The sequence below is a fragment of the Lytechinus pictus genome, chromosome 5, assembly GCF_037042905.1.
Source record: "Lytechinus pictus isolate F3 Inbred chromosome 5, Lp3.0, whole genome shotgun sequence".
Classification (NCBI taxonomy): Eukaryota; Metazoa; Echinodermata; class Echinoidea; order Temnopleuroida; family Toxopneustidae; genus Lytechinus; species Lytechinus pictus.
This window is the reverse complement of record NC_087249.1, coordinates 10,005,499-10,030,447: the sequence shown is the minus strand read 5'-3', so window position 1 is coordinate 10,030,447 and position 24,949 is coordinate 10,005,499. Positions and strand designations below refer to the sequence as shown.

Genomic DNA, 24,949 nt, shown 5'->3' with positions numbered 1-24,949 from the left:
AAATTGATAAATAAATGTACATGTACATGCATGTAGAGGGGCAAATGATAGGAATAGCTTTGTTCAAAACAAGATGTATCTTATCTCCATTATCATCTTGCAAAATTGAGGCAAGGGAGGATATTGAAGGTTCATGCTTTAATCAGTCCATTCAAGATACATAACAACTCAACTCAATTCAAGCGATAATCAAATATAAACATACTTAATGTCCATGTAACCCAATCTTCTTTAAACCAAGTGCTTATTTCCAAAATACAGATTAATGAGTTCTAATTTGTAACACAACAAAATCATGTCACATTTTCACGGATTAATTCATAGTTCTTTTTTTCATTTCCTCTGCATAAACTGGCAATAGAAAGATATTTGACAGTCTTGTGATACTCTATTTTTAATGTGTCAGCTTACAAAAGGAAATGATTACAGATCCTTGTATGTAAACTGTTGACCATAAACTAATTAGCAATTATTATCATGATAATGATGTCTACATGTACAAACAAATATCTGCATTAATAAATATGTCCTAAGATATTCTGCATACATATGCCATATTTCACTTTCAGGATATTAAAAATCACAAAGGCGAAACAAAGAAGTAAAAGAGAGATGACCTGAAATTCAACTTGATGGATTTTTTAATGTACAAGTATGGCAATTAATATATTTCATGAACTTTTCCTTTCAGGTATACTTTATATATAACAGTTTAATAATGGATTTTCCCAACGTGTACATTGTAGCTCACATACATGTAACCACTAACCACTTTGAATTTTTTTCAAATAAACCCAGATAAGAAATGCAGGGGCGGATGTTTGAAGACAGGAGAAAGTACAGAACAGAAAAAAAACCCATAAAAGTAGAGAATGGCAGAAGGATGGCTGAAAACGTGTTGCCATGGTAACATAAAGGTCCCTATTGTATACTTACACCGCTGTTGCCTTTGAATTGAATGCTGGGTCTCTTACTACAGGTAGTTGAATACTGTATGCAGGGAAGAAAAAAAAGGGAGGAGAAATTGCATTTAGTCATGATAAAACATCAATGATGCTTGCGGTTTCTGCATGATTTCAATTAAAAAAAATGAAAAAGTATTCAAATGAAAGAAAACCTCCAGTTCTGCAACCACAATCTCATCAAACCATTATGGCTGAGTTTGATGCCTCGCTGCACTATGAAATGCAGTTTACACTTCTACCAGGTAGGCAGAGAATATATCTTGCAGCACAAGTTTAATGAATTACTGTATACTGAATTTCAAATTAATTCCACAAGAGTTTAAAGTCTTTATGACAGTATTTCATCATCACTTTGTGAGAAAAAAAATGTATTTTTAAAATAAATAGTCCTGCTCATTGCAGACTGGAAATGGCCATTCATTTTTACACCTGTCAATCAACAACTTCTGAAAATTATGGAAAATTCAATTTTGAAAAATACCAACCAATTTGAGTGTACATTTTATGTTACTTTTCTTTTAGGGAAATGACAAACCTCATTCTGTACATATGTAGGCAAAATATCAGACATTGATAAGGGGGGATTAGGTGGTTTCAGACCGCCTCGAAGTTCATCAGTTCCAGGTATTTTCTGATCGGGAAATTTACCCCGATCAGAAAATACCAGGTAATATTGGCAATATGAAAGCAAATTAAGCGTAATCTCCCCGAAAGAAAATACCCACTAAATAGTAGGTACTTGTCAAATTACGAGAACTTTCGCAGGGATTTTTCCAAGGTCGCAGGTATTTTGGCAATGTGAAAGCAATTTACGGGAACTTTTAGCCCAGCGTGTAGTAAGGTGCGGGCGGCTGGGCGCCGTGGGTGGCTGCTGAGCTAGTGGTTTTGAATCTCACGCCTTGCTTGGTTCTCAGACCATACTGCGCATGCTCTTAACTTCGGGAACTTATTCCGAAGGGTATGTTTCGGGGCGGTGTGAATGCAGGAATAATTAATGGGTATTTTTTAGCCTAAAAATGTTCTCATAATTTAACAGGGATTCTTATGATCGAGGCGGTTTGAAACCACCTATTGAGTTGGTGAAATGGTCATCATTTATCATTCCATCTGTAACTAGAGGGTAATTTGATCACACAGGCCGGATAGATTTCAGATGCCTGATCAGCACAAAACACATTCTGAACTTTCGTTCACACAATGCCCTTGGTATCTAATCAAGGGCTGTGGCTATCAAACCAGATTTAAAGGCCAAAATGCATTGCTGATGAAAAAAAAAAGGTATTTTGTAGCTAAAAACTATTTAAGTATGCTGAAAAAATATGTTGTTCTTTAATAGAGAAAAGTCCATAAATGAAAGAATGCTTTTGCGCTATCATCCACCCGTCTTCAAGCAATTACCAATTTCTACCAAATCATTTTAATGTACATGTACACTAGGCCCGTTTTGAAAGTCCATTTTTGATGCACGTGTACACGGCGTGTTTTTCGGTCGTGTACACGTGTACACGTTGTAAACACTCTGAGAGCGAGTTGTTTTCATGTCGACACGGACCTGCATCAACATGTCATTAAAAAGGGGGTCTATATAGCCTAAGTCACGGTTTTAAAGCTTACCAGAGAAGTTTGAAGTATCAATCCACAAAAATTGGTGCAAATTAAAAGTTTACTCAGCTTAGCAGCGCATTAAATTAATAAAGAATGCAAAAGAAAATCAGTGCAGGGCCCTGCTAGCGCCGACGCTCGTTGGATGCGCATTTTGTATACTGTACCGTACGTGCATGCACAGATCGCTGCAGAATTAAGTGTAACTGAAGTTATCGATTGATTTTCATTATTTTGTTGCCAATTTGAGGAGCGTTTGTTTGTAGGCTTGTAGCACATGTGTACGAGCGTATAACACGTAAGTTGTAGCAATGATCGCTGTTGCAATTGGTGATTCTCAAATTGGCTATGAGTGTGATTGAGCAACACTTTCGAGACCGGAGGCGGAGCAGACCCATTTCGTGGTACAAAAACTTGAGTCTCCAGAATGTATGTGGATTAAATCGGCGATTTTGGAAGTGAACTCACTCTAGATTAATTGAAATATATTGACATATTAGTAATTAGAATATGTGCAGTGTCTGAGAACTATGATTTAATGTGAGGCTGTGAGCTTGTTCACTGATTTTGTAGTCCCATGCAAGCTTTATGCAGATGCTACCGTGTACACGGTGATGGAATTTAGTACACGTGCACTGACTTGACCGTGCGTGTACACGTGTACACGTGTACCCGAAACGGGCCTAGTGTACATGATGGTTACGGCTTGTTATTCAGAAGGTTCAGATACCTACATTTTCAATAGTTTGAAGATTCATTAGTCTGAAGATTTTCGTCAATCTGAAGGATTGTTACTCTGAAAACAAAAAGTATAATTAATCCAAAGGTTCAATATTCAGGAAATGAAATAAGGTTCAGATGAATCATTTACGATGTTCCTACTATTAATCTGATCTTATTGCATTTTTGGACTATCAAACCTTTGGAATAACAATCCTTATTAAATTTTTTGTCAAATAAAACGTTCAAAATATTGAACCTTATTTGATTGTCAGACTAACAAACCTTCAGAATAAAAAATCATATTTTCATTTCGGATAAAGAGCTTTTGAAATACTGCTACGAATGTTGGGATCAACTAACCCTTCGTGATTATCGAACAAACAAACATCTCGGTAAACATCACATGTATAGCAATTTGTGTGTTTTGGAATAACAAACCTGTAGTCTGTTCAGAATAACATTTTGAATAACCAACCGTTGGCACAATGGACAAATCTGTTTCTACTTTTTTAATAAAAAACTAAATATTAATAAATAAATGTGAGAGTGACATTTCTAAGGATCGGCATCAGGGCTTGTTTCATAAAAAATTAAAACTATGTAACTAATGTGCCATGGAAACCTTGATTGTGATTGGCTGCCAAGCCATGTTACCATGGCAATGGTCTAATTCCCCTTTATGAAATGCCATCCCCCCCCCCCCCCCGAGGAGCATATCATCACCATTTTCATCTGACAAGTCATCAGATCTCATCACTTTCTTTGATTTTGGTCGGCTGACATGAATTCAGTTACCATGGTATCTGACAGTTACCATGGAAACTGTCTGTTAAAACAGGACTTGTCTGAAAAAATGTCCGACAAGTCTTTAGTCCTTTCATGAAACGCTCCCAAGGTCTGAATGCGAACTTGGACCATCTTGTTGTTTTGCATAATTCATATATGCCTGAGAACATATATCCTTGAGAAGTTTCGCAATATGTCTGGATCTGGTTCTGCATCAGCTGTTAGCTGACATGATTTACAACCACCGACTTTGTAACAGTCATGCAGGGTCGAAAATCAACAGCACAAGAAATGTGTATGAACTATATTTCTGCATGTCTACATACATAAATTGATTGTTCTTGAAAACATGAAAGCTTGCCAAAGGTTTGCTGCAAATAGCAACTCATACTGGCAATTTACACAACTGGATTTAAACCAGCATTTGTATAGCACAACTTATCCTTAAAAACAAAATATTCAAAGGCGCCGGCTCCCCAATACATGTACAGTATGTCACACAGTTATTCGCACAGATGATGGAAAAGATACTCTACACTAGGTCTTTAGTACAGATCTGAAGGTCTCAATGTTGTTTAATGTGTTCGTATGTAATTTTTATTCAATATATGATGTCATTTGAACGTGTAGGGCCTACATACTGTAAAGGCCTACCTTATACTATGGATGCAAGTTTTCTTCTTTTTTCATAAGGTCCAAGTATTTTAAAAGGTATATATTACACCTAGCAACATATCTTGCATAGTATAGGCCTTATCAACCGATTATGTCTTTATTTTTATTTACTACCCAGTAAAGGGACTTGTACAATGTAAAGCGTATTGCTTGTAAGCGTAATATTAAACTGATAAGAACAGTATAGAGTAGGTACAATCTAAGATTCATGTTATTACATGTACATGCAAGTAGAATTTGCACTTCCTTTCAAAACAAACAGGGCCTAGCATATTTTACGTATATGTACGGCACTCCATTGTGAACATGTGCAAAGGGAACAATTTTACTTCCTCCCTTTTTATAATGGAATCACGTCAGAAGGACAGAGGAAGCTACAACTTCCTCTCCTTCCGTACAGGGGAATGTGTGAAGAGTATCAACAGGTTTAAGTTGAAGGATTTAGAAGACTCTCTCAATCTAAACTGGGTTCCTAAAGAAACTAATATCAACTTCACAAGCACACGACACAAAGTCCGCTCAGTCAAAATGAACAATATTTTGACAGGCCTCTACAAAAAAAATTTTAGTGATGAAAAAATTTGCTTGCCCGATAAAAAAAACTGCTTGCCCAATTTGTTTTATAATTTTTTTATTATGACTGCACTGCATATTTTTAAAGGTCATACAAAATTAATGTTGTAACCCGCAAGTGAAAACCCGAACCGTACCGTCCCGTATAATCCAATAATTTGCAAGCGGGACCCGCTGACCCGTCGGGTTTTAACCCGCAAGTAAATTTATCTGTGAAAAATTAAAATTATTTCTGCAATCCCCACACTATACAGGCTCAAATCACGAAAATATATGCCAACTACTAACCTAGCCTAGAGTGAATTTACTTACAATTTGCAAATTCGCCTTTTATTCCGGAGAGAAAATGTTTTTGGGGGTTACTTTGTACCCGAAATGGGTCGGCTCTGATCTCGTAATCGAAAGCATTGCGCAATTAACTCCTCGGATCGGAGCCGCAGCTCAGCGCGCGCTAGCTACATGTAGCCCAGGCTGCCCAGCAAATTCGATGTTCAGTTTCCCGTCGCCCGCCCGCGTTATGAAATTTGGACCGCGTTTAAAAATCAAATTCTGAAAATAATTCATTATTTTACTATTTTGACATCTAGATTCAGAACTGATATAAAACATTAATATAAGCTTTTCAGTCACAATTACTTGTATATCATGTAAGTACCTGTAATTCTTTTCTTGTTTTTTTCTTGTGAATGGAATGACACTGCATGCTCAACCACACCTCGAGCGATGTTCGTGCATGCTCCACTCAACTTCACTTCTGCTACACTACGGCCTACGCTCTACCTACCCGATGTAGCGGTAGTGAAGTGGAGTGGAGCCTGCACGAACATCGCTCAAGGTTTGGTCGAGCTACCTCAATAAATCCCATAGTCTAGTAACCTCGCATTGGTGAGTTGTCATACGGCATATCAGACAAAAAAAATCATCAAACAAAACTCAATCTGTTTTACAAGGCCGACGGGAGGCTCACGCACGTACGCATTGGCGCTTGTACTAGCTAGCCAGTCTGAGCTCTGTCTCTCTGCCAGAGCTCTGGTGGACAATTCGCTCTGTAAAGGCCTCAATGATGGTGATTTTATGTTTCAGACAGAGTTTATATTTCGGGAATATTATTCAAAACTGCCAATAAAGTTAGATGATTTCTTCATTGTCATGTATATTTAAGTTATGAATGAATTCATTCTCACCAAATTTAGACTCCCCCATAGAGAAATGCAATTTTCGTGGTGATCTGCGTTTTCAAAGAACATCAGGAAAAGTTAGGGTATGTGGGCCTTTATTACATGGCCAAGTACTGGAATTAGATGGAGTAGAAATTAGTTATTGAATTCATTTATATCCAAGTTCAACTCATAGTCACACCCACACAAACACACCCACATCCAAGATTCTAAGCATGAAAAAAATAACTTTAAAATCATGAAATATTAAACAATAAGTAATAATTAATTTAATAAGTGAACAGGGATTCCTCAAAATACAAAAACGTAGCATTTGAAAAGAGCCCCCGAAATGAAAAAAGTAGCCTCCAAAACGGTAGAAATGGAGACCCTGAAATATTACCCCAAAAATGAAAATGGAACCCCCGAAAAAAAATGATTGATTTGCTCCCTGGCTTCAAGACAGTTCCACAGAATAAAAGTGCGTTCAAAGGTTACAAAAGGTCAAACTTTTATCTTCTGGAAAATAATGAATAATGAAATTCTCATTATGAGCTGGAAAAAATGGGACGGGAAACTCGACATCGAGTTTCATTGGCCTATGCGATTGCTTTTGACTAGACTGTGCTGCGCTGCACTGGCGCGCGCTCCTTCTTCGAAAGAGCAACTCGATGTATTTATGTCGAACTGTCTCAGTCCTGTTCACTGTTCACAAGACAAAAATACGCCAGCATTTTTTTAAAAGGAAATATCTACGTCTCTAAAAGAATCCGCCACGTAAGAAGCACATGATCCTAACTAAATTTTCATAGTTAATGTTTTTATTATACGTCGTTACTTCTCCCTTTTTTTTCGCATGACGGTCTGCGGGTTTGAGAATGAACTCGGCCCGGCCCGCAACCCGCGATCGGGGGCATACCGGCAGGTTAACCCGTACCGCAACGGGTGCGGGTTACAACATTATACAAAATAACAACAATTGAGAATCATGTGCAGTATAAAGGAACACACATTTAAAAGTTTATTTTCAGCAACGTAGGCCCCAGTCATTACGTTTATTTTGAAAAGTTTTTTTGCTATTCATGTTTTAAGGTTTAATAAAAACCTTCACCAAAAGTTGCTAAATTTCATATTTTGCATCTTTAAATCCACGAAATTTCCTTAGAATTGTTGTATTTAGTTGGAAACTATAAAGAAAGCCAGTGAAGAATATTCAGCTCTTTATTGACTCTGAAAAAGATTGTTTTATGATGTAAAAAAAATATATATATTAATTCATCTAAAGTGGAGTGGCTAAAATGTCACATTTTGCATCTTTAAATCCATGAAATGTATTTTCCATATTTCCTTGAATTAAAAAAAAATCAGTTAAAATTAAGAATATTCACCTCTCTCTTGTCTTTTCTTCATCATTTTATGATGTTACACTCCGTCAATATTTTTTTTAATTGTAGTCCCACATGTAGACTTTCATGTTTTTTTTATGGTGTCGCAACATTAACAGAAAACGATCGTTGATCGTTTTACACTTGGTCAACACCATGAAAGTCTACATGTGGGACCACAATAATAAAAAACATTTAGCGAGTGTACTATCATCATGAATCAGAGTCAAGAAAGAGCTGAACATTCTTCATTTTTTCCGTAGTTTCCAACTAAATCAACAAAAATTTCAAGGTAATATGGAAAACAGATGGCCATTTCATGGATTTTTGCAAAATGTGAAATTTTAGTGGGTTTTTTTTTTGGTCTGGTTTGCATCGGCAAATTGCGCAAGATAGTAGCGCATGCACAGTCATTGCACACATAGAACGTAAGATGTGATGGCACGGTTCTTCGAACAAGGTACCTGGCGATAAACTATTGGTAATTGGCGCTGATTTTACATCAGTTTCCACTGTTTTTTTTTACTGGTTTGACATAATATGAGAGATAGTTGTGATTATCCAAAAGATATTGAAATTTAGAGGGTCTACTGATATTTTATAATTTTATTTCCAAAACAACCACTTGCCCGATCGGGCAATTGATTTTGAGAAATGCTTGCCCGCACATCATTTTCACTTGCCCCGGGCAAGCGGGTTTGTTGCGCCCTGATTTTGACATAGGCTAGCTTCAATAATCTTTACTACTAAGCACTGTACGGCAATAATTAAGAGATTGGTTTGATCACATAGAGGCTGTAGCCCCTCAAATCAATTGGTTCCAGAATCCAAAGTCGCAAATTGGCAAAAGAAAGACCAATGAAAATTAAATGGGATTAAACAATACATGTAATACCAGTTTATTAAAGTTCAGAGTATGACCATCGGCACGTTTAATTGATTGCAATATTAAACTAAGAATTTTAAATTTTGAAATCACCTATTGAGGTCAAAGAAGCAAACTGCATAAATGGACTCAATAGCAGTCAAGCAAAGAATGACCATTTGGTTTAATACCATCTCATTTTCATTGGTCTTTCTTTCGCAATTTTGTGACTTTGGATTCCGGAACCAATTGCTTTGAGGGGCTACAGCCTCTTTGTTATTAAACCAATCTCTTAATTATTGACATGTGCTTTAATAGCAAAGGTTATTTAAGCTAGCCTGTGTCAAAATTTTGTTCATTTTGACCGAGTGGACTTTGAGTGGTGCACTTGTGAAAATTGATAAGTTTCTTTTGGAACCCAGTTTTATTACACAGATTATTACCCATATGAAGAGGTGTTGTGGCTCAGAGGATAAGCCTCTAGACTTTGAACCACAAGGTCCGGGGTTCGAATCCCACCATTGCACTCGCGTCCTTTTCCAAGGCATTTATCTACATTTGCCAATCTCCACCCAGGTGTAGTAAATGGGTACACGGTTTGAAGGAATTCCTTGAATGCTTGAGTGCCTGATCAGGGTAGCCGTGCTATAGCCGGGGTAAATGCAGCACTTACATGTAGAAACATCGTATGAAGCGCTAAATAAATGTTGCATATTATTATTATATCAGAATCTACCACTCTGCAAATTTTCACAGCACTGGCACGATCGAAGGCCAAGATCTTAGGAGGGCAAAATCCGCCCCCCCCCGGCTGTGAGAGGGGTCCAAATAACCCGGCTCTTTTATGGCTAAAGTGTCGAATTTGAGTCTGTGGTTGCAGACTACCTTTATTGCACCACAGGTAGGAAATCAGACAAACCATGAGATTACAAATCAGTCAACATCGTACACCTTTACCTTGAACACTTCATCACTGGAAGGGAAGGTTAAAATATGAGCAGCAACACATGAAATATTAAAAAGGGTGGAAAGGGGGTACTACAATCCTGCAATATAGGTTTTCCATCGAAAATTGATTCAATTTCAAACCAGAAGAAAGAATGTAAGAGGGGCTGCAGCTACATGTATACTATGAGAGAGCGTGGGGTTCAGACATAAATCACATATCCATTTTTCACCTCTATTCACATCTCACCCCAATAGAGATTGACGTGAGAAGGGCAGTGCTGCTTGAGGGATGGTGGGGGGTGCAATACAATTCCATCAAACAAAATTTAACAACCAATGGAGATGAATGAAATTGGTAGTCTGCAAACAAACTCATATTTGACACTATAATCGTGATGTCTAGAGTGAAGACTACATGTAGACTCCAAAGTCTGTCTCTGGTAGATCCAGCCACACTGTACGTGTACAGTACATACCAGTAGTGTATCTAGTCTCAATACTTCAGACTCTGCATTATGCCAGGGTCTGTGCCTGCAGACTATGAAACCTTGTGAATCAACATATCCATTGTACATGAACTATAAAGGTAAAATGAGTGTCTTACATGTAGGATCTAGATAAGAACTGCAATGGGGGGATGGTTCATCTATGGGCAATATGCTCTTCGTAAGGCACAGCAGTTGCTATTTTGACGGCCAAGTTGATGACTCAAATATGACATGCAGTTTGTAACCATGATTGTGTTTACACCTGAATCGCCCATGGGCCAAAGTTTGTGAACTCCATCCAACTCATTGTGTTTATTTTGGCTCATTTCAAAGCCTATTCAACATACATCATTGCCATGGCGATTTTAGTGTTTCTCTTGACTAAGTAGCTAGATATCTGGAATGAAAATTAACTGATTTCCTGTTTAAGGTGACATGTACCAAATTTATCGGAATTTCAGAGATTTACTTTCATACCTAAGTTTAATTTCACTGTAATCGACACATGCCAACATGTACATGTACTGTACATAAAATGTAGCTCATTTCAAATCTGAGCAAGAGTGCACACACAGAATGCAATCTCACATTGGAAAATAACATGGTGATGTTTATACAAATGTACATTTTCATCAAGACATTATCTAAATTTTATCAAATTTTAAACTTACATGTATTTCTAAATAATAGAGTTGCTTGGAGTGAATAATCAGGCCACACTGGGCAACAAAGAGGCAATTAACATACAATCTACAGAGTACAATAACTTTGTGAAGGTGTAGTACACTGTACACTTTCAGTTATATAAGTTCTATTAACAATCTCAAAATGAGTTCAAGTAGAAACAAGTATTGAATACCCTTTTGTGTAACTTGTACATAAATGGCTCTGGAAGAAAATATGTGATTACTGAGAAATGAGCAAAATAAGCACAGAATTCCATCAAAAGTCAGGCCTTTTTCCAAGCAATATTATTATATGCTTTTCCATGTTAGTGATCCTCAGAGTTCAGAGTTAGCAGTTTTCAGGTAAGATTTCATGATTTCGCAGTTAAATTTTTTGTTTAATGCACCAGATCTGATAAAATCAATTAACCTTGATTCAAAAGACTTTTTCAAAGAAATAATTGTTTGCTGCAAATTTACCTGTACTACTCTTTAACTGATTGATATACTGTTGTGTTAAAGGAGTTTGGATAGATACCATCACACACGTGGATCATCATGTGTGGGGATAGGAGGAGGTCATGAGTTGAAGAGGGTATCTAGTTCTTATCAACCTGATATGGCAGAATGCTTCCATGACTGCAAACAGATACCTCAGGCATTGGTGTACACATTGATGACCCTCTATCATGAAATGTAATCAAAGATACCAAAGTGCGCAGACCTCAATGTGAGCTCCATGAATATGTAAGAAGTTCACAAGCAATATTAGCGCGTTTTCGCCCAGCGTCGTACGACGTAGAACGTAAGGGTCGTGTGCAAAAATCGCCAACTTCCATGGAAACAGAGGCCCGAGCGTTCTTGAGCTCAAATCACGGACGGTTCTTCCGCAAATTAGCGGGCGTCCGCATTAGAACGTAGGATTTGTCAACAGCCGTCAACAGCCAATCAGATCGCTTGTAGAGCGAGCAAGCTGAGCCGATGTAAACACATTCGCCCATCGCGTGCATGCACATGTTGTACTCTACTCTGACTACACTGATAGCTGAAAGCTTCAAAACATGGACTCGAATGCGAGTTTTTCGGTGAGTACCATTTCAATTATACTAAAATCAAGCTAAGTATAATTTCAAAATGTTACAGTAGAAGTTTAAACGAGTATGATTATTGAAATATGATTGAAAAGCCGTTGCATGGCTCGGTCGACGACGCGACTGCAAGACACATGGCACTGCCAGTTGTGTGCACATAGTAGGAACATATACAATGCATATGTTGGCGGTCGATCCGGCCGCGTTCAGCGATTTGCGAAACTGCTTACAAGCGAGAGTTGAGCGCGACGGACGCACGAACCAAGAGATCGTTCTACGTCGTAGATAGCGTCGTACGACGCTGGGCGAAAACGCGCTATTGATACATTGTACATGTAAGTGCTGTAGGCTTATGTACAGTATAAATGTATTCAAAATATACAGTGCTCAATAAGGAAAATCTTGTTATTAAAGATTCCAATGAATTTGAAAAAATGACAGGGCATACTGCAAGCATTTTGTCAACAATGAAGGAATTTTCCTTTCAAAAACGCAACATACATGTAGGCCTAATCATTACAGAGTACATGTAGGCCAACATATAGGCCTACATGTATTTAACCGTGCATGTTTTTTTTTTCAATTTCAATTTATAATACCATCTTATAATAATCAGCAAACATAAAAATATGTTGACCTATTTAAAATTTATATGAATCATTGAAATTGAAATACTGCATCAAAATGACCTCCTGCATCCTGTATTAACCCAAAGTGCTCATAACAAAATAATGATTGGTCTGTGTTTTCCTTTTATAGCACTCAAATCAATTGATCAGTACATGTACATGTACAATCAATAACACAAACAAACAATTTTCATGGTTACTTTTTAGTTCTTCAGCCAAAATTTGCTACATTCTATGGCACTCTTGTACATGTAGTTTACAGGACTGGGCTCATGAGGGAAGGGGGGGGGGGTTGGGTGAGGACATTTTAACCAAGAAACTTGGTGTACTGTATGTGTTTTTCCCCCCTGGTAATATATCTTACATCTACATTGCTTATCACCCTCACAATATCAATCATAAAGTTTTGTGTTCCTGGGAACCGATCTCCTATTCCTTTAAAAAGCAGTGTGAACAGCATCGTTCATTGCACAGAGTATAAGTAGACACCGTTCTCACTACCGTCCTAAAAATAGTTTTATAGTGGAAACTAGTTTAACGTGTAGTGAGAACAGTCGAAGCGGTCTTGGAAGCGATCTTCCAAACCGGTTCAAAAACCACATTGCGATGTAGTTTTGAAGATCACTTTGCCTCTTTAAACCAGTTTTTAGCGTAAGTGAGGACACAACCGTTCTTCGGGAAGCAATCTTTGCATATTTTGAGCACACTCCTCCACACACTGTGTGTAGAATGTCTACAAATTTTTACGTGAAATGGGATTGAAAGCCACTTTCGGCTGATCAACTGAGAACGCTAGCAAAGCGATCTTCCAAACTAGTTTCCAGAACAGATTTCCAGTAAACCAGTTTTAGAAAGTATAATGAGAACGGTGTCTAACATTCCCTCGGTGACAAACACTGACAATGAATCAATAAAGCGAAAAGGGAGAAGAACTAAAGGAAATGAATCATGATTTTGGGGTGAAGATTTGATGTATGTGGTTTTAGGGCAAGGATCTCTGTTAAAAAGTGAAGAAACAAATAGATCTCTAATAAATTGTCATGGCCTACTGCTCAGCCTGTTTAATCCATGGATTCTGAACAAGACAATGCCCATGGATGTGCAAACACTACACAAGACAACATGATGTTATTTAAAAGGTAGGGGAGACCGGGGTTAGTTGGAACATTTTTGACAAAAATAGCGGTAAAATACAAATAGACTTTACTCGAGAAACAATCAGTATATCAGCTTGAAGCATATATTGTAGGGCTTCAAATGTACCCCATAAAATTTTTAACTCTATTATGGTTATTGAAAAAATCCACCTTTAACAAGACCATCGCAAACGTTCCAACTTACCCCCATATCGGGGTAAGTTGGAACATGGTATGGGGTATTAAGTTGGAACACTGGATGGTCAATTAAGAATTATACTAAAACTACTTAAAACTGTAATATTACATGGTTTTAGCCTATTTGCTTTATCTTATTCAAGTTCAAAATATTAAAGTGTGGGTTCGTTGAACTTTATGTTTTCTTTTATACAGCCACTCACACAAGCAGACTGTGTAGTAGAATTCCGAATATTTGGGTGCATCTGAGTTTACATACAATTAAGTGTACTATCAGCAATTTCATGTACTTCTGCATCAAATTTATAAGACAAAAATTAATTGTTTATATTGTTTTCATAATTAATTATGCAAATAAGCATATAAAATTTTCCCTATATATTTTTTTTTTATAGTTTTTACCTTTAACTCTATAATTATTAAGCTAGTAGAATGCTAATTTTTGGTGAGAGTATCAATTTTCACAAAACAAATATCCACCAAAAAATGCAAAAAATACAATTTCTTATGGATTTTTTTTCTTTTATTTGTATTTTTGTTTTTTCAAACCTTTGTTTTTTCCGATGGACTTTGTCGGGAGTCTTTTGCGATCATAAATAGCATAAAATTAATCTATTTGAACCAGCAAAAATAAAAAAATTAATCATACATTTATGACTTTTGGTTGAAAAACACAATTTGCATTGACCTTGTACATGGAATCACGTTTTTGAACTATTTTGGGTCCGAACATGCACGTACAATTTGTTGGGTAATTTTGAAATCGCGCACACAGGCATCGCAAATTTGGTCTCAAATGATGCGCAAGACTTGAAAGTAAAAAGTCAGCTAGCAGTGTAGTAAAAAATTTTGTGCGACAGCGTAGTGACGAAATTTCTCGAGGGGGGGGGCTCAAATTGACACCCCCCCCCCCATTTTGATAAGGGTTAATATTGCATTAGGTGCCTACAATAGGCCTTAAATGCACACTCAGACCTAACTGATAAACAAAACAAGCATGGTATACAATACATGTTCAAAAGAGTGTGAAATACTTTATATATTTTTTTTCATCAAATCCAATATTCTTATTCATAATTATGTTTGGGGTAAGTTGGAACATGTTCCAACTAGCCCCTTCAACTTTGTTCCAACTAACCCCGGAGGCCCATTTGACGTTTATAAGCCTACAGCACAAAAAAGGGACTTCACCATGGCATATCAATAACCTCATTTTGTAGCTTGGTATAAGTGTCTATTATACCCCCAAACTGGCCAACTTGATCTATAAACTTCTCAGAGATAATCGAACTTTTCTGAACAAGAAAAAAATTACTCAGAAGGTCAAAAAACAAAAATTTGTTTCTAACTTCACCAGGCTTGTTGCATATGTGTTATATGTAATATGGTGGATGGCTGTTGATGATGACAATAAATTGAGGGCAGTATTGCAGAAATTTATTTAAAGACGTTAGAGAAAATTACAATGTTTCAACTTACCCCATGTTCCAACTAACCCCGGTCTCCCCTACTGGTAAAAGATTGTAGTGGGAGCAAACAATTATTTCATGAAAAGTCTTTAAAATTAAGCTTAATCCTAATAATACACTACGGATCTAGATCTGGTACATAAACAGAGACTTTACATTGTGAAATCCTGAAATCTTAGTTGAAAACTGACACTTATGATAATATGATCACTAACATAGAAAAGCAAATGTGGGACAGTGTATCAATATTGCCTGGAAAATTATCTTACATTTGATGGAATCCTGTGTTTATTTTGCTTATTTCTCAGCAATTCATTTTCTTCCAAAGCCATTTGTCACATATTTTTTTTATTTGTACAAACACTTTGGTGGTCATTTTATTGGATTCTGTTTTCGAGCTCATTTTGAGATTGTTACAACAACTGGCATTCATCCTTAAAATGTTGGCCTACAAACAATTATATTTATAACTTATAAGTAGCAAAATAGGCATGAGTGTGACAGTTCAAGATTCCACATGAGGAGAAAAAGAAATTCTCTATTCAAAGAGGTGTAGCTGAATTGAATAGTGTCTCTCTCTCTTTCATCAAATGCAAAATGTTGTACCATTGCACAAATAATATTCACTTTTTGTGTCGTACTGTACATAAGATCTTGGAAGTTAGCGAAAATATGTACCAACAATAATAATCCCTACGTTAATCTAGGAAAATGAGGAAAGAATTATTGAAAGCAAAAATCAGAATAACTCTGTGGTTCAAGTGCGTATCACGTCTGCAGCAGCAGTGCGCATTTGCCTTGCTACATGTACATTTTAAAATGCAATGAATTGAATTGTATTGCGATGTCACCTGTACATGTATGAAGTAGGCCGTGTACATAGTACGTTCACGAGCAACGGTAAGAATGTTGCACATTCAACCTCCTACAATAATAACAGTAACATACCACATCCTGTATTGTGTACAAGGTGTATTGGCCCAGCTAATAATGATTTTTTTTTAAAGGATCAAAGTTTGTTTTAAAGGACAAGTCCACTCCAACAAAAAATTGATTTGATTAAAAAGAGAAAAATCCAACAAGCATAACACTGAAAATTTCATCAAAATCGGATGTAAAATAAGAAAGTTATGACATTTTAAAGTTTCGCTTAATTTCACAAAACAGTTATATGCACATCCTGGTTGGTATGCAAATGAGGAGACTGATGACGTCATCCACTCACTATTTCTTTTGTATTTTATTATATGAAATATTTTAATTTTCTCCTCATTGTCAAGTGAAAGAGTGATTAATTCCTCCCTTCACACGTGATATTAGCATTGCTTAATACATGTACTATATGATTCAGTCAAATCGGTCCCTATGGTCATATCTGTAAAAATGAAATATTGTATAATTCAAACAATAAAAAACAAAAGAAATAGTGAGTGACGGACATCATCGACCGACACATACGCATGTCACTGAGTTGTGCATATCACTGTTTTGTGAAAAATTAGCGAAACTTTAAAATGCCATAACTTTCTTATTTTACATCCGATTTTGATGAAATTTTCAGTGTTATGCTAGTTTGATTTTTCTCTATTTATTCAAATCAACATTTTGCTGGGGTAGACTTGACCTTTAATAGTTGCCTGCATGTACATGTATAAAATAAGAGATCTATAGGAACAAGAATATAAATACTGTTTTCCCAACATGCCTGATGTGCCAAGCATGATGATGATGATACAGTGCAAACTTCTTAGGATCTGGATTCAATATAATACAATTTCTGAATGGCTACATTTTTTCCAAGAATTATCCCTGAACTGCCTCTATCAACTTCCTGGAAGTTAGATGACTGTATGGTTACAGAAAACTGCAGATCAGAAAGATTTGACTCAGAAATAATGATACAGTCATATTTCCATAGATCAGTACAATGACTTGACTTTTGTTCATAAAATTGCTTTCATCCACAAATTCAGACACCAGTCAACTGCAGTTATTAGCCTGGCTGCCTGGTTAATAATCTACTAGTACGTGTAGTAACAACTATGGTACATAATTTACATCTAATTTTCATACATTTCAAAACAAGTCGGTATTAACAGGCTCAACCCATGGACTACCGAATTCAGCATTTCCCATAGACTTTACACATGTACATGTACCATCCAGTCCCAGTATGAAATGGGTTAAAGGCACCAAAGGTCAATAGCATCAATGGATAGACATCGAACAATTTGGGCCCAAACAAGTTCTCACTCAAATTCTGAACATAGATAAATGTTAAGTCCATCCCAGAAAATTGTTGATTTGAATCGATAGAGAAATTAATGCTGCCACCAAACGGATATCCGAACGGTTTCCGCCCGCGTGGACGGATAACGGTTTTCATTTTTCGGGTTCGGGTATCCGTGGACACTGATTCACCACTTTCCTGTCACAAAAACTTATTAAATTTAGTAAGACTCACCAACAAAATTTATAACTTTTAGTCGCCAATATAATCACCAATATCAATTAATCTTCTTCAGTAATATATTCCCGCCGAAAACTATCGTTTTTATATCAGTTTTGAAACATGACCTTATATCAGTTTTGGAGCATGACCGTCCGTGAATGGAGTAAAGTTCCGTTCTGACAACGATGGCGATTTTACTTTGGTGTCGCTTAAGATCGTTTTTCTTTCCCGTCTTATGTTTTGATGATTTCAAATACGTAACTCATCGTATATTTTCTTACCTCGACTTTCAATGCGAGTGAAGAATGAAGATAATTTGAAACCATTTAAGTGTCAAATAAATGTTGATCGGGTTACTCGGATGTGTCATGTTGTTTCTTGTAATTTATTCATCAAATACAAAATGAATTCTACTTTTTCTCACGGCAACTTTCGTTACAAATGAAGATGATTATTTTTTAAACTATGAAAACGTCGAATGAATGTTCGTTGGTGTGTCATGTTGTTTTTTGTAATTTATTTAAATTGAAATGCGTAACAAAATATTCATTTTCAGTACTTTTTTCTCACATCTACTTTCGATATGAATGAAGAATGAAGATAATTTTGAAATCATGTAAATGCAAATACATGTTGATTGGCCGTTTTATTTTCTTTCTTTGATTTATTTATCAAATCCGAAATAATAAATCATCCCTTTTCTTTCTTGAACTGTCATTAATAATGATTAATTAGAATGAAACTGTCCATTGTCGTAAACAACAATACTTAAAAGGCAGTATCGTGCCAGAAAGGTTTATGATGTGAGCCCGCCGAGTATGTGGTCGGTTGTGAATCGACGTGTTTTGCAGTAAAACTTACTGGTGATGAATGTAAGTGATTAGTTACTGTTACTGTGATTAAATCTTGTCTTGAATCTTTGTTAGAAGTGTGATTATGTTTCACAAGTTGAGAAATGAGAAGCTTGGCTATAATTTGGGGAATGGGGAGAAACCCGACATGAAAATGAAAATATTCCAAGTACGATCCCATTTGAAGGTGTAGCGAGTGAAATGTGACCAAATATATATCGGATGATTCACTTCAGACACGTCCAGACAGGACAGCACGTGCGTGAGCTGAATGATCTAGGCCTGTCTGGTTTTAGACTTTTAGTAATAGTAGACTCGCACTTACACTCGCCTCGGTCAAATTAATTGCATCTTATTTCATTCGATCGGAACTAAAAAATAAACACACATACTCTCGCAACCATTAAATGGGATCGTAACTAGGCCCGACTTGTATAACTCAAATAATAGTCATTTACTAATAGCTTACAGTCATACGATCTACATTTGTAGCCGTAGCCTCACGTTAACTCACATTAGTCAAATCCGATTGCAAAACAGATTCAACCCAAAATATTCAGCTTCTCCTAATTTCGTGGTTTTCAGAAATATTTTAATTAGCGCACGCTGACTCTCGCCATCATCGGATAGGTTCAAAACTCAAATATAACTGAAAATCTTAATTATAACTCAAATAAGTGCAAATGGATATTATTTTTTATATTTCAGGGTAAAATTTCGGATACCCGTCCGCCGTCCGGTTTTCAGTGTCGGGTATCCGAATATTGAAATATCCGTTTCAAGTCAGGCCTACATGTAAGAGAAATATCAAAATTTCATCAAAATCAGATGTAAAATAGGAAATTTGTGTTATGACATTTTTTAGTTCCACTTAATATTATTTTTCATAAAACAGTTACATGTACAACTCAGTGATATGCAAATTATGAGAGTCAATGATGTCCCTCACTTTTCCCTTTATTCAAATCAACTTTTTATTTGGATGGACTTGTCCTTTAAACAAACATGTATGCCAGGCCTGTTGGAAGATCAAATAAAAAACAGCTGAAGTGGCCAACCCGGATAAAGAAGAGTCGAAAAACAACAAGTAAACAAGTCAGACCCAGTTTGCAGGGAATTTTCCTTACAAGTTACATGTACATGTATATTACATGTAGGTGGTTTCAGACCGCCCCGGCGTTCGTCATTTTTCCAGATCGGGAAATTTGCCCTGATCAGAAAATACCAGGTAAATTTAGCAGTGTGAAAGCAAATCAACGCGTAATATCCCTGAAAGAAAATACCTGCTAAATAGTACATGTAGGTAGTTGAACTTTCGCAGGATTTTTTCAAGGTCGCAGGTATTTTGGCAGCGTGAAAGCAAATTACTGGAACTTTTTTTAGTTGGGCGCGGATGCCGTGGGTGGCTGCTGAGCTAGTGATTTTGGATCTCGTGCCTTGCCTGCTTATCAGACCACACTGCACATGCTCGTAACTTCAGGAACATATCCCAGAGGGCATGTTCGGGGCGGTGTGAATGTGAAAATAATTAACGGCTATTTTTTTGCCTGAAAAGGATCTCGTAATTTAACAGGGATTCTTGTGATCGAGGCGGTTTGAAACCACCTATTGAGTATTTCTTTCAACCCTTGGCTTTGATTAAAATGAAATTATACTATTAAAAAAGTTTTATTGTGAATTTGTCAAAAAGTTTGTAATGTATGATTGTATGTAACACCAGAGTTTTTCTCATCTTCAGGAAATAACTCATCACATCTTCAGTGGTAATAATGGATTCTGCAGAGTTTGTGGTTGAACAACTTAAAAGTCAGCAGAATAACACATATAAAGTGTAGTGTACATAACTACACTGCCACATGTAAGGTTGAAGTCTAATTTTGTAATGTAATCATTTCTAAACTATCAAAGGTAAAGACCCTGAGACATATAACTGCATGTCTGAACACATACATGTAGATCAATTGTCAATAATAATTGTATACCTTTGATGTAACTGGGTCCAACAATGGTTTAAAAAAATATCACTGGTAAATGGTAGGTTCAGACTTCAGAGATTAAAATAAACGAGACTAAGATTTTTATGACATCCTACAATGTACGTAAATGATCTTTCACAAATTACCTTTGCCTGTAAAAGGCTGTAATCTCTGAGTCAAAAATTAGCAAACTGGTCCAAATTATGTTGTATCTGCACTACTTGTATTTGGTATCTTTGTCTACTCACAGATAACTGACACTTTAACCAACATGTAGGTCATAAAACAAGTCTAGCACAAGTTTCAATTCACTCATGCCAATTATGCAACAAGCAGGTGATACATGTACAGATCCAGTCAGCCCCTGATAGGCTTGAAATTCAGCTCACTTGTCTGTTTGAATAAAGTTATAAACCAAAGGCTTGTGCCTACCAGTTGATTGTTGTCATTTGTTCAAAGCCAAAAACATCATACATTACACTGTACAGTATGTAAAACTCTTTATATTTATATCAAAAGATAACATTTTATTTGTATCAACATCTCCATAAATCAAGAAAAACAGACACCCACATCAAAATAAAAGTAGTGATTCTTTGTCGAGCTTTTTTTTTAACATCAGAGATTCTAATTTGATTTCAAGATACAAAAAAAAAATTCAAAGACTAAATTAATCTGATTAAGTTAACATAATAATTTTTATCTGATTTCTGTAGCTCTTGTGTACTCAATTTTTCATCAATCTCAATCTCTAATTTTTTTTAAACCAAACTAGCATACATGTGCTGATTACTGAACGAATGCAAACCACTTATGGAATCGTTATGACACTCCATGGTGCAATACACATGTATGTATCTCACTTGTGTAATCTGTTATGTCAGAAACTTGATTGATGCCTACATATACATGTATGTAGAACTATTAAGATTCACATCCTGCTTCCATGTGGAAAATACATTGATTCTCACTTATTACTGAGAAAAAAAAAATTATGTTCGGATTAATGCTATATTGTCAAAAAGAGTGGGTTTTTTTCCCTGTGCACATACATGTAGATCATATGAGGCATTCAACTGAATTATCATAAAATGAACAAAAAAGTGCAATAGCATTAATTCCGGACAAAGTACTTGTTGCTATGTCAGAAAACAATCCTGCAAGGCAGTACAGCTAGGTTGTCATGAACGATCTTAAAACCAGGTGAACATGAACATAAAAATTTCAATAGGAAAAAGGGCTTTTAGAATAAAAAAATGATTTCATTTTGAAGTCAAATTGCAATGGCTGCCATTATTACATAGCTCCTGTATTTTCTTCTTTCTCTTTCTTTCCCATTCATTTTAAAATTACATGTAGTATGAACACTGTTTTCTTCAATTTTGCATATTATTAGTTGTACTACACTGTGCATAGTTGTACTACACTGTGCATAGTTGTACTACACTATGCAGTTGTACACTGCAGGCCTACATTAATGCCTTTAGTCTATGATGCACTTCAATGGCAGTCTACATAACTATACAATGTTAATCAAAGAAATCACATGTTGCAGAATGTAAAATCCCTGGGAATATTAAACTTCTATTTCAAATTTACTGTTTTATTACATCATATAAAAACTATTCAGAAATAATGCAATACTTGCAGAACCATTTCAGGCTGCATTTTATTTCAATGTTTAACTCTGTATTTTTCACCTGCCCACGGAATAATGCATCACAAAATACTATTTTTTATGACTGCCATAAAATTCTCTCTTCTATAGCAATTTCTTTACGTACAAGTACAGGAATGTACAAGTTTCTCTTACCACTAGAAATGCTTTAAAAAAAAGAGAAACACAATTATTCCATGCCTGTCTATTATTAGACCACAGTTCCTTTTGAGTTGTATTGACTGGTTTATTAATAATTTGTAATGGTGTAATATACACTATTAGGAGAATGTAAATATAGGTCCTGTGTGTAATTTTTGATCAGCTCCAAACGGAACTGTTCATTCCCACAAGTGTAGGAGAGTACCCTATTGAAGAAAACCCAAAGGGAAAAACCCCTATTCTTGCAGGATATGAAACCAAATAGGCCCCTACAGTATATTTCCAAGTAGACAAATTAAATGTTTGCAGGAAATAAAAAGATCATGTGGAATTCAAATCTGGCATTACATTGTAATATATCATGAATTTGAGAAGCACACCATTAATCACACACGTTGGTTCCCTAATTCCGCCTCGATTCCCTTTGTACACAAGTATGTATACCAAGCATTTTTTCTTTTGAGGGGGGGTACAACTTAATGCCTACCGTACTTCTGCAACATTAGATAAACTATAACATTGCAATGAATGGAGATTTTCCATGGCTCTTTTGAAAATTTCGGGGCAAAATGGCCCGGAGCCCCCAATTTTGTTTTTCTGCTTTATTTCCTGTGGTGTATACTAGAAACTAATGAATAGTTCCCAGAATGCCGCTTTGGCCATTAAACTCAATACTCATTCATAAGAATACTCCCTCCCCCACAAAAAATGCATAAAGAAATATTGTGAATTGAACAATATGCAAACTTACATAGGAAAATCAATGAGATTTTTCCTTCTTCTTTTCAATAGTAATGTGGTATACAGGGTAGTACAGTGTAATTTATTACAAACAAGTGGAGTTAGAATTAATTTGAAGATATGGTAACTTCTAAAATTGTCATCAATACATTTACATGTACAATACATGTAGCCCCATCAATACATATCCAAAAGTAGGAAAGTCTTTTATAAACTTGATCAATCAAATGTCAATTTCCATTTTCATCTCGATAATAGGCCTTTGTCATTTTGTAGTTCATTGCCCCAACTTACTGTAAAACTCAACAAATGCCGCGTATTGCATGGAGCATCGCAAATTTGCAATGTGATGGATAAATTGTGGTACGAGAGTGGCCATTGAGTTGGGGAATGAATCCTTGTAAATAAAATTTGCCTAAATGAAGAGAAATGGAAAACCTTTTTGAACTAATAATTGAAAATCTGAAGGTTTTCATCAATAAGGCAAATGATAAAACAAAATCACTAAAAAAATATGGAAGTTCTGCTCCATAAGGCATAAGCAATACAACTCTGTAGAAAGATATTCTACTTGTCAACCTCATTCAAATCTGCTGAAGTGAAAACTAAAAAATGACATTTTTTAATCAATTATCTTGGACCTTGAATTGCTGAATTAATCTTTTTGCAGCTCATTAAGGATGCTGCTAGCTGCTGACATAATTTTCTGAGACAATATCCTGACTTAATTTTCCAACAATTGACCGTTTGTCCTATACTTATAGTAAATGCTTACACATTATTTATAACATTCACTTGCTCTTTACCTTCGCGCCAAACTGCTGACAAAGCCTGGACGCCGGACGCGAGTGGTGGGAAATGGCTATTCAAAGCTGTTGCTGTGCACTATGGCAGAGCAATCAATCCAAGAAACGTTTGGGAAGCGAAAATCGCTGACAGAAAAAAATGAATCGAATTGGGATAAGGATTCTTAATATCTTTAAAAGCAATATCACAATACCACAAAAATTAAGATAGTTGCAAAATATTTCAATAAATACAATAACAAGACTGGTCATTAATTAACAATATGGAATCTTAAGTAGGGCGCGAGTAATTTCGCCACATATGGTTACGGTTTTTCACACACGTTCGGCGGCGCTTCGAACCTGAATTGAAATGAATGAATGAAAATCGTCAACACACAGTTTGATAGTAAATAATTCACATTCGTACTTACCTTCTTAAGTTTTTGGTACTGTTCGATGCATTTCAGGGATGGGTCTGTAAGTTTAAGGAGGAGGACGGTCTTGTCTGCCCCAGAAAGACCGCTACTCGACAGACCATATTGGAAGTTTTCGAGTAGGTCGGCGGCCATGGTTGAAGCCTACATCCTGACTGCACTGTGTACAAATAGCATGCACCGCAAGCTAAATCAATGGGATATCTGGCATTGTGATTGTGTGTGACAACGTACGTGTGTGTATATCGGGCCGGCGAGAATCAGCGGCTCGTTCCGGATAGAGCAGCTGTCGTCGCCGCTGGAGCTATGGGCGCGCGCTGCACACGCTCCACATTTAATTCTCTCGAATGTTTTCGATTCCGGGGAGGGGTAATAGACGAGGGGTGCGTGACCCATATCACTGGTGACAGGGGGGCATCTCTTTTGTCTCTTGGTATAGATTTATCGGGGTAGCTTAACGATGAAGTGTCTTTTGTTATTTGGAACAGGTGTGATGTGAAGTTGTTTCTATTAGCCTACTATCATGCAGGTGT

The 24,949-nt window shown here is 36.3% G+C and overlaps 1 protein-coding gene across 1 annotated transcript in view; it reads right to left on the bottom strand.

Annotated features, from left to right (window-relative positions):
* Positions 1 to 24,551, bottom strand: part of LOC129262448 (RNA polymerase II elongation factor ELL2-like) — a 34,291-nt gene extending 9,740 nt beyond the window's left edge. Inside the window, exons 1-2 of the mRNA XM_054900571.2 lie at positions 24,414 to 24,551; positions 937 to 990 (exon numbers count right to left, since the gene is read on the bottom strand). Of these exons, the coding sequence (XP_054756546.2) occupies positions 937 to 990; positions 24,414 to 24,551 (192 nt within the window). The remainder of the gene's footprint in view (positions 1 to 936; positions 991 to 24,413) is intronic.
* Between the last annotated feature and the right edge of the window lie 398 nt (positions 24,552 to 24,949).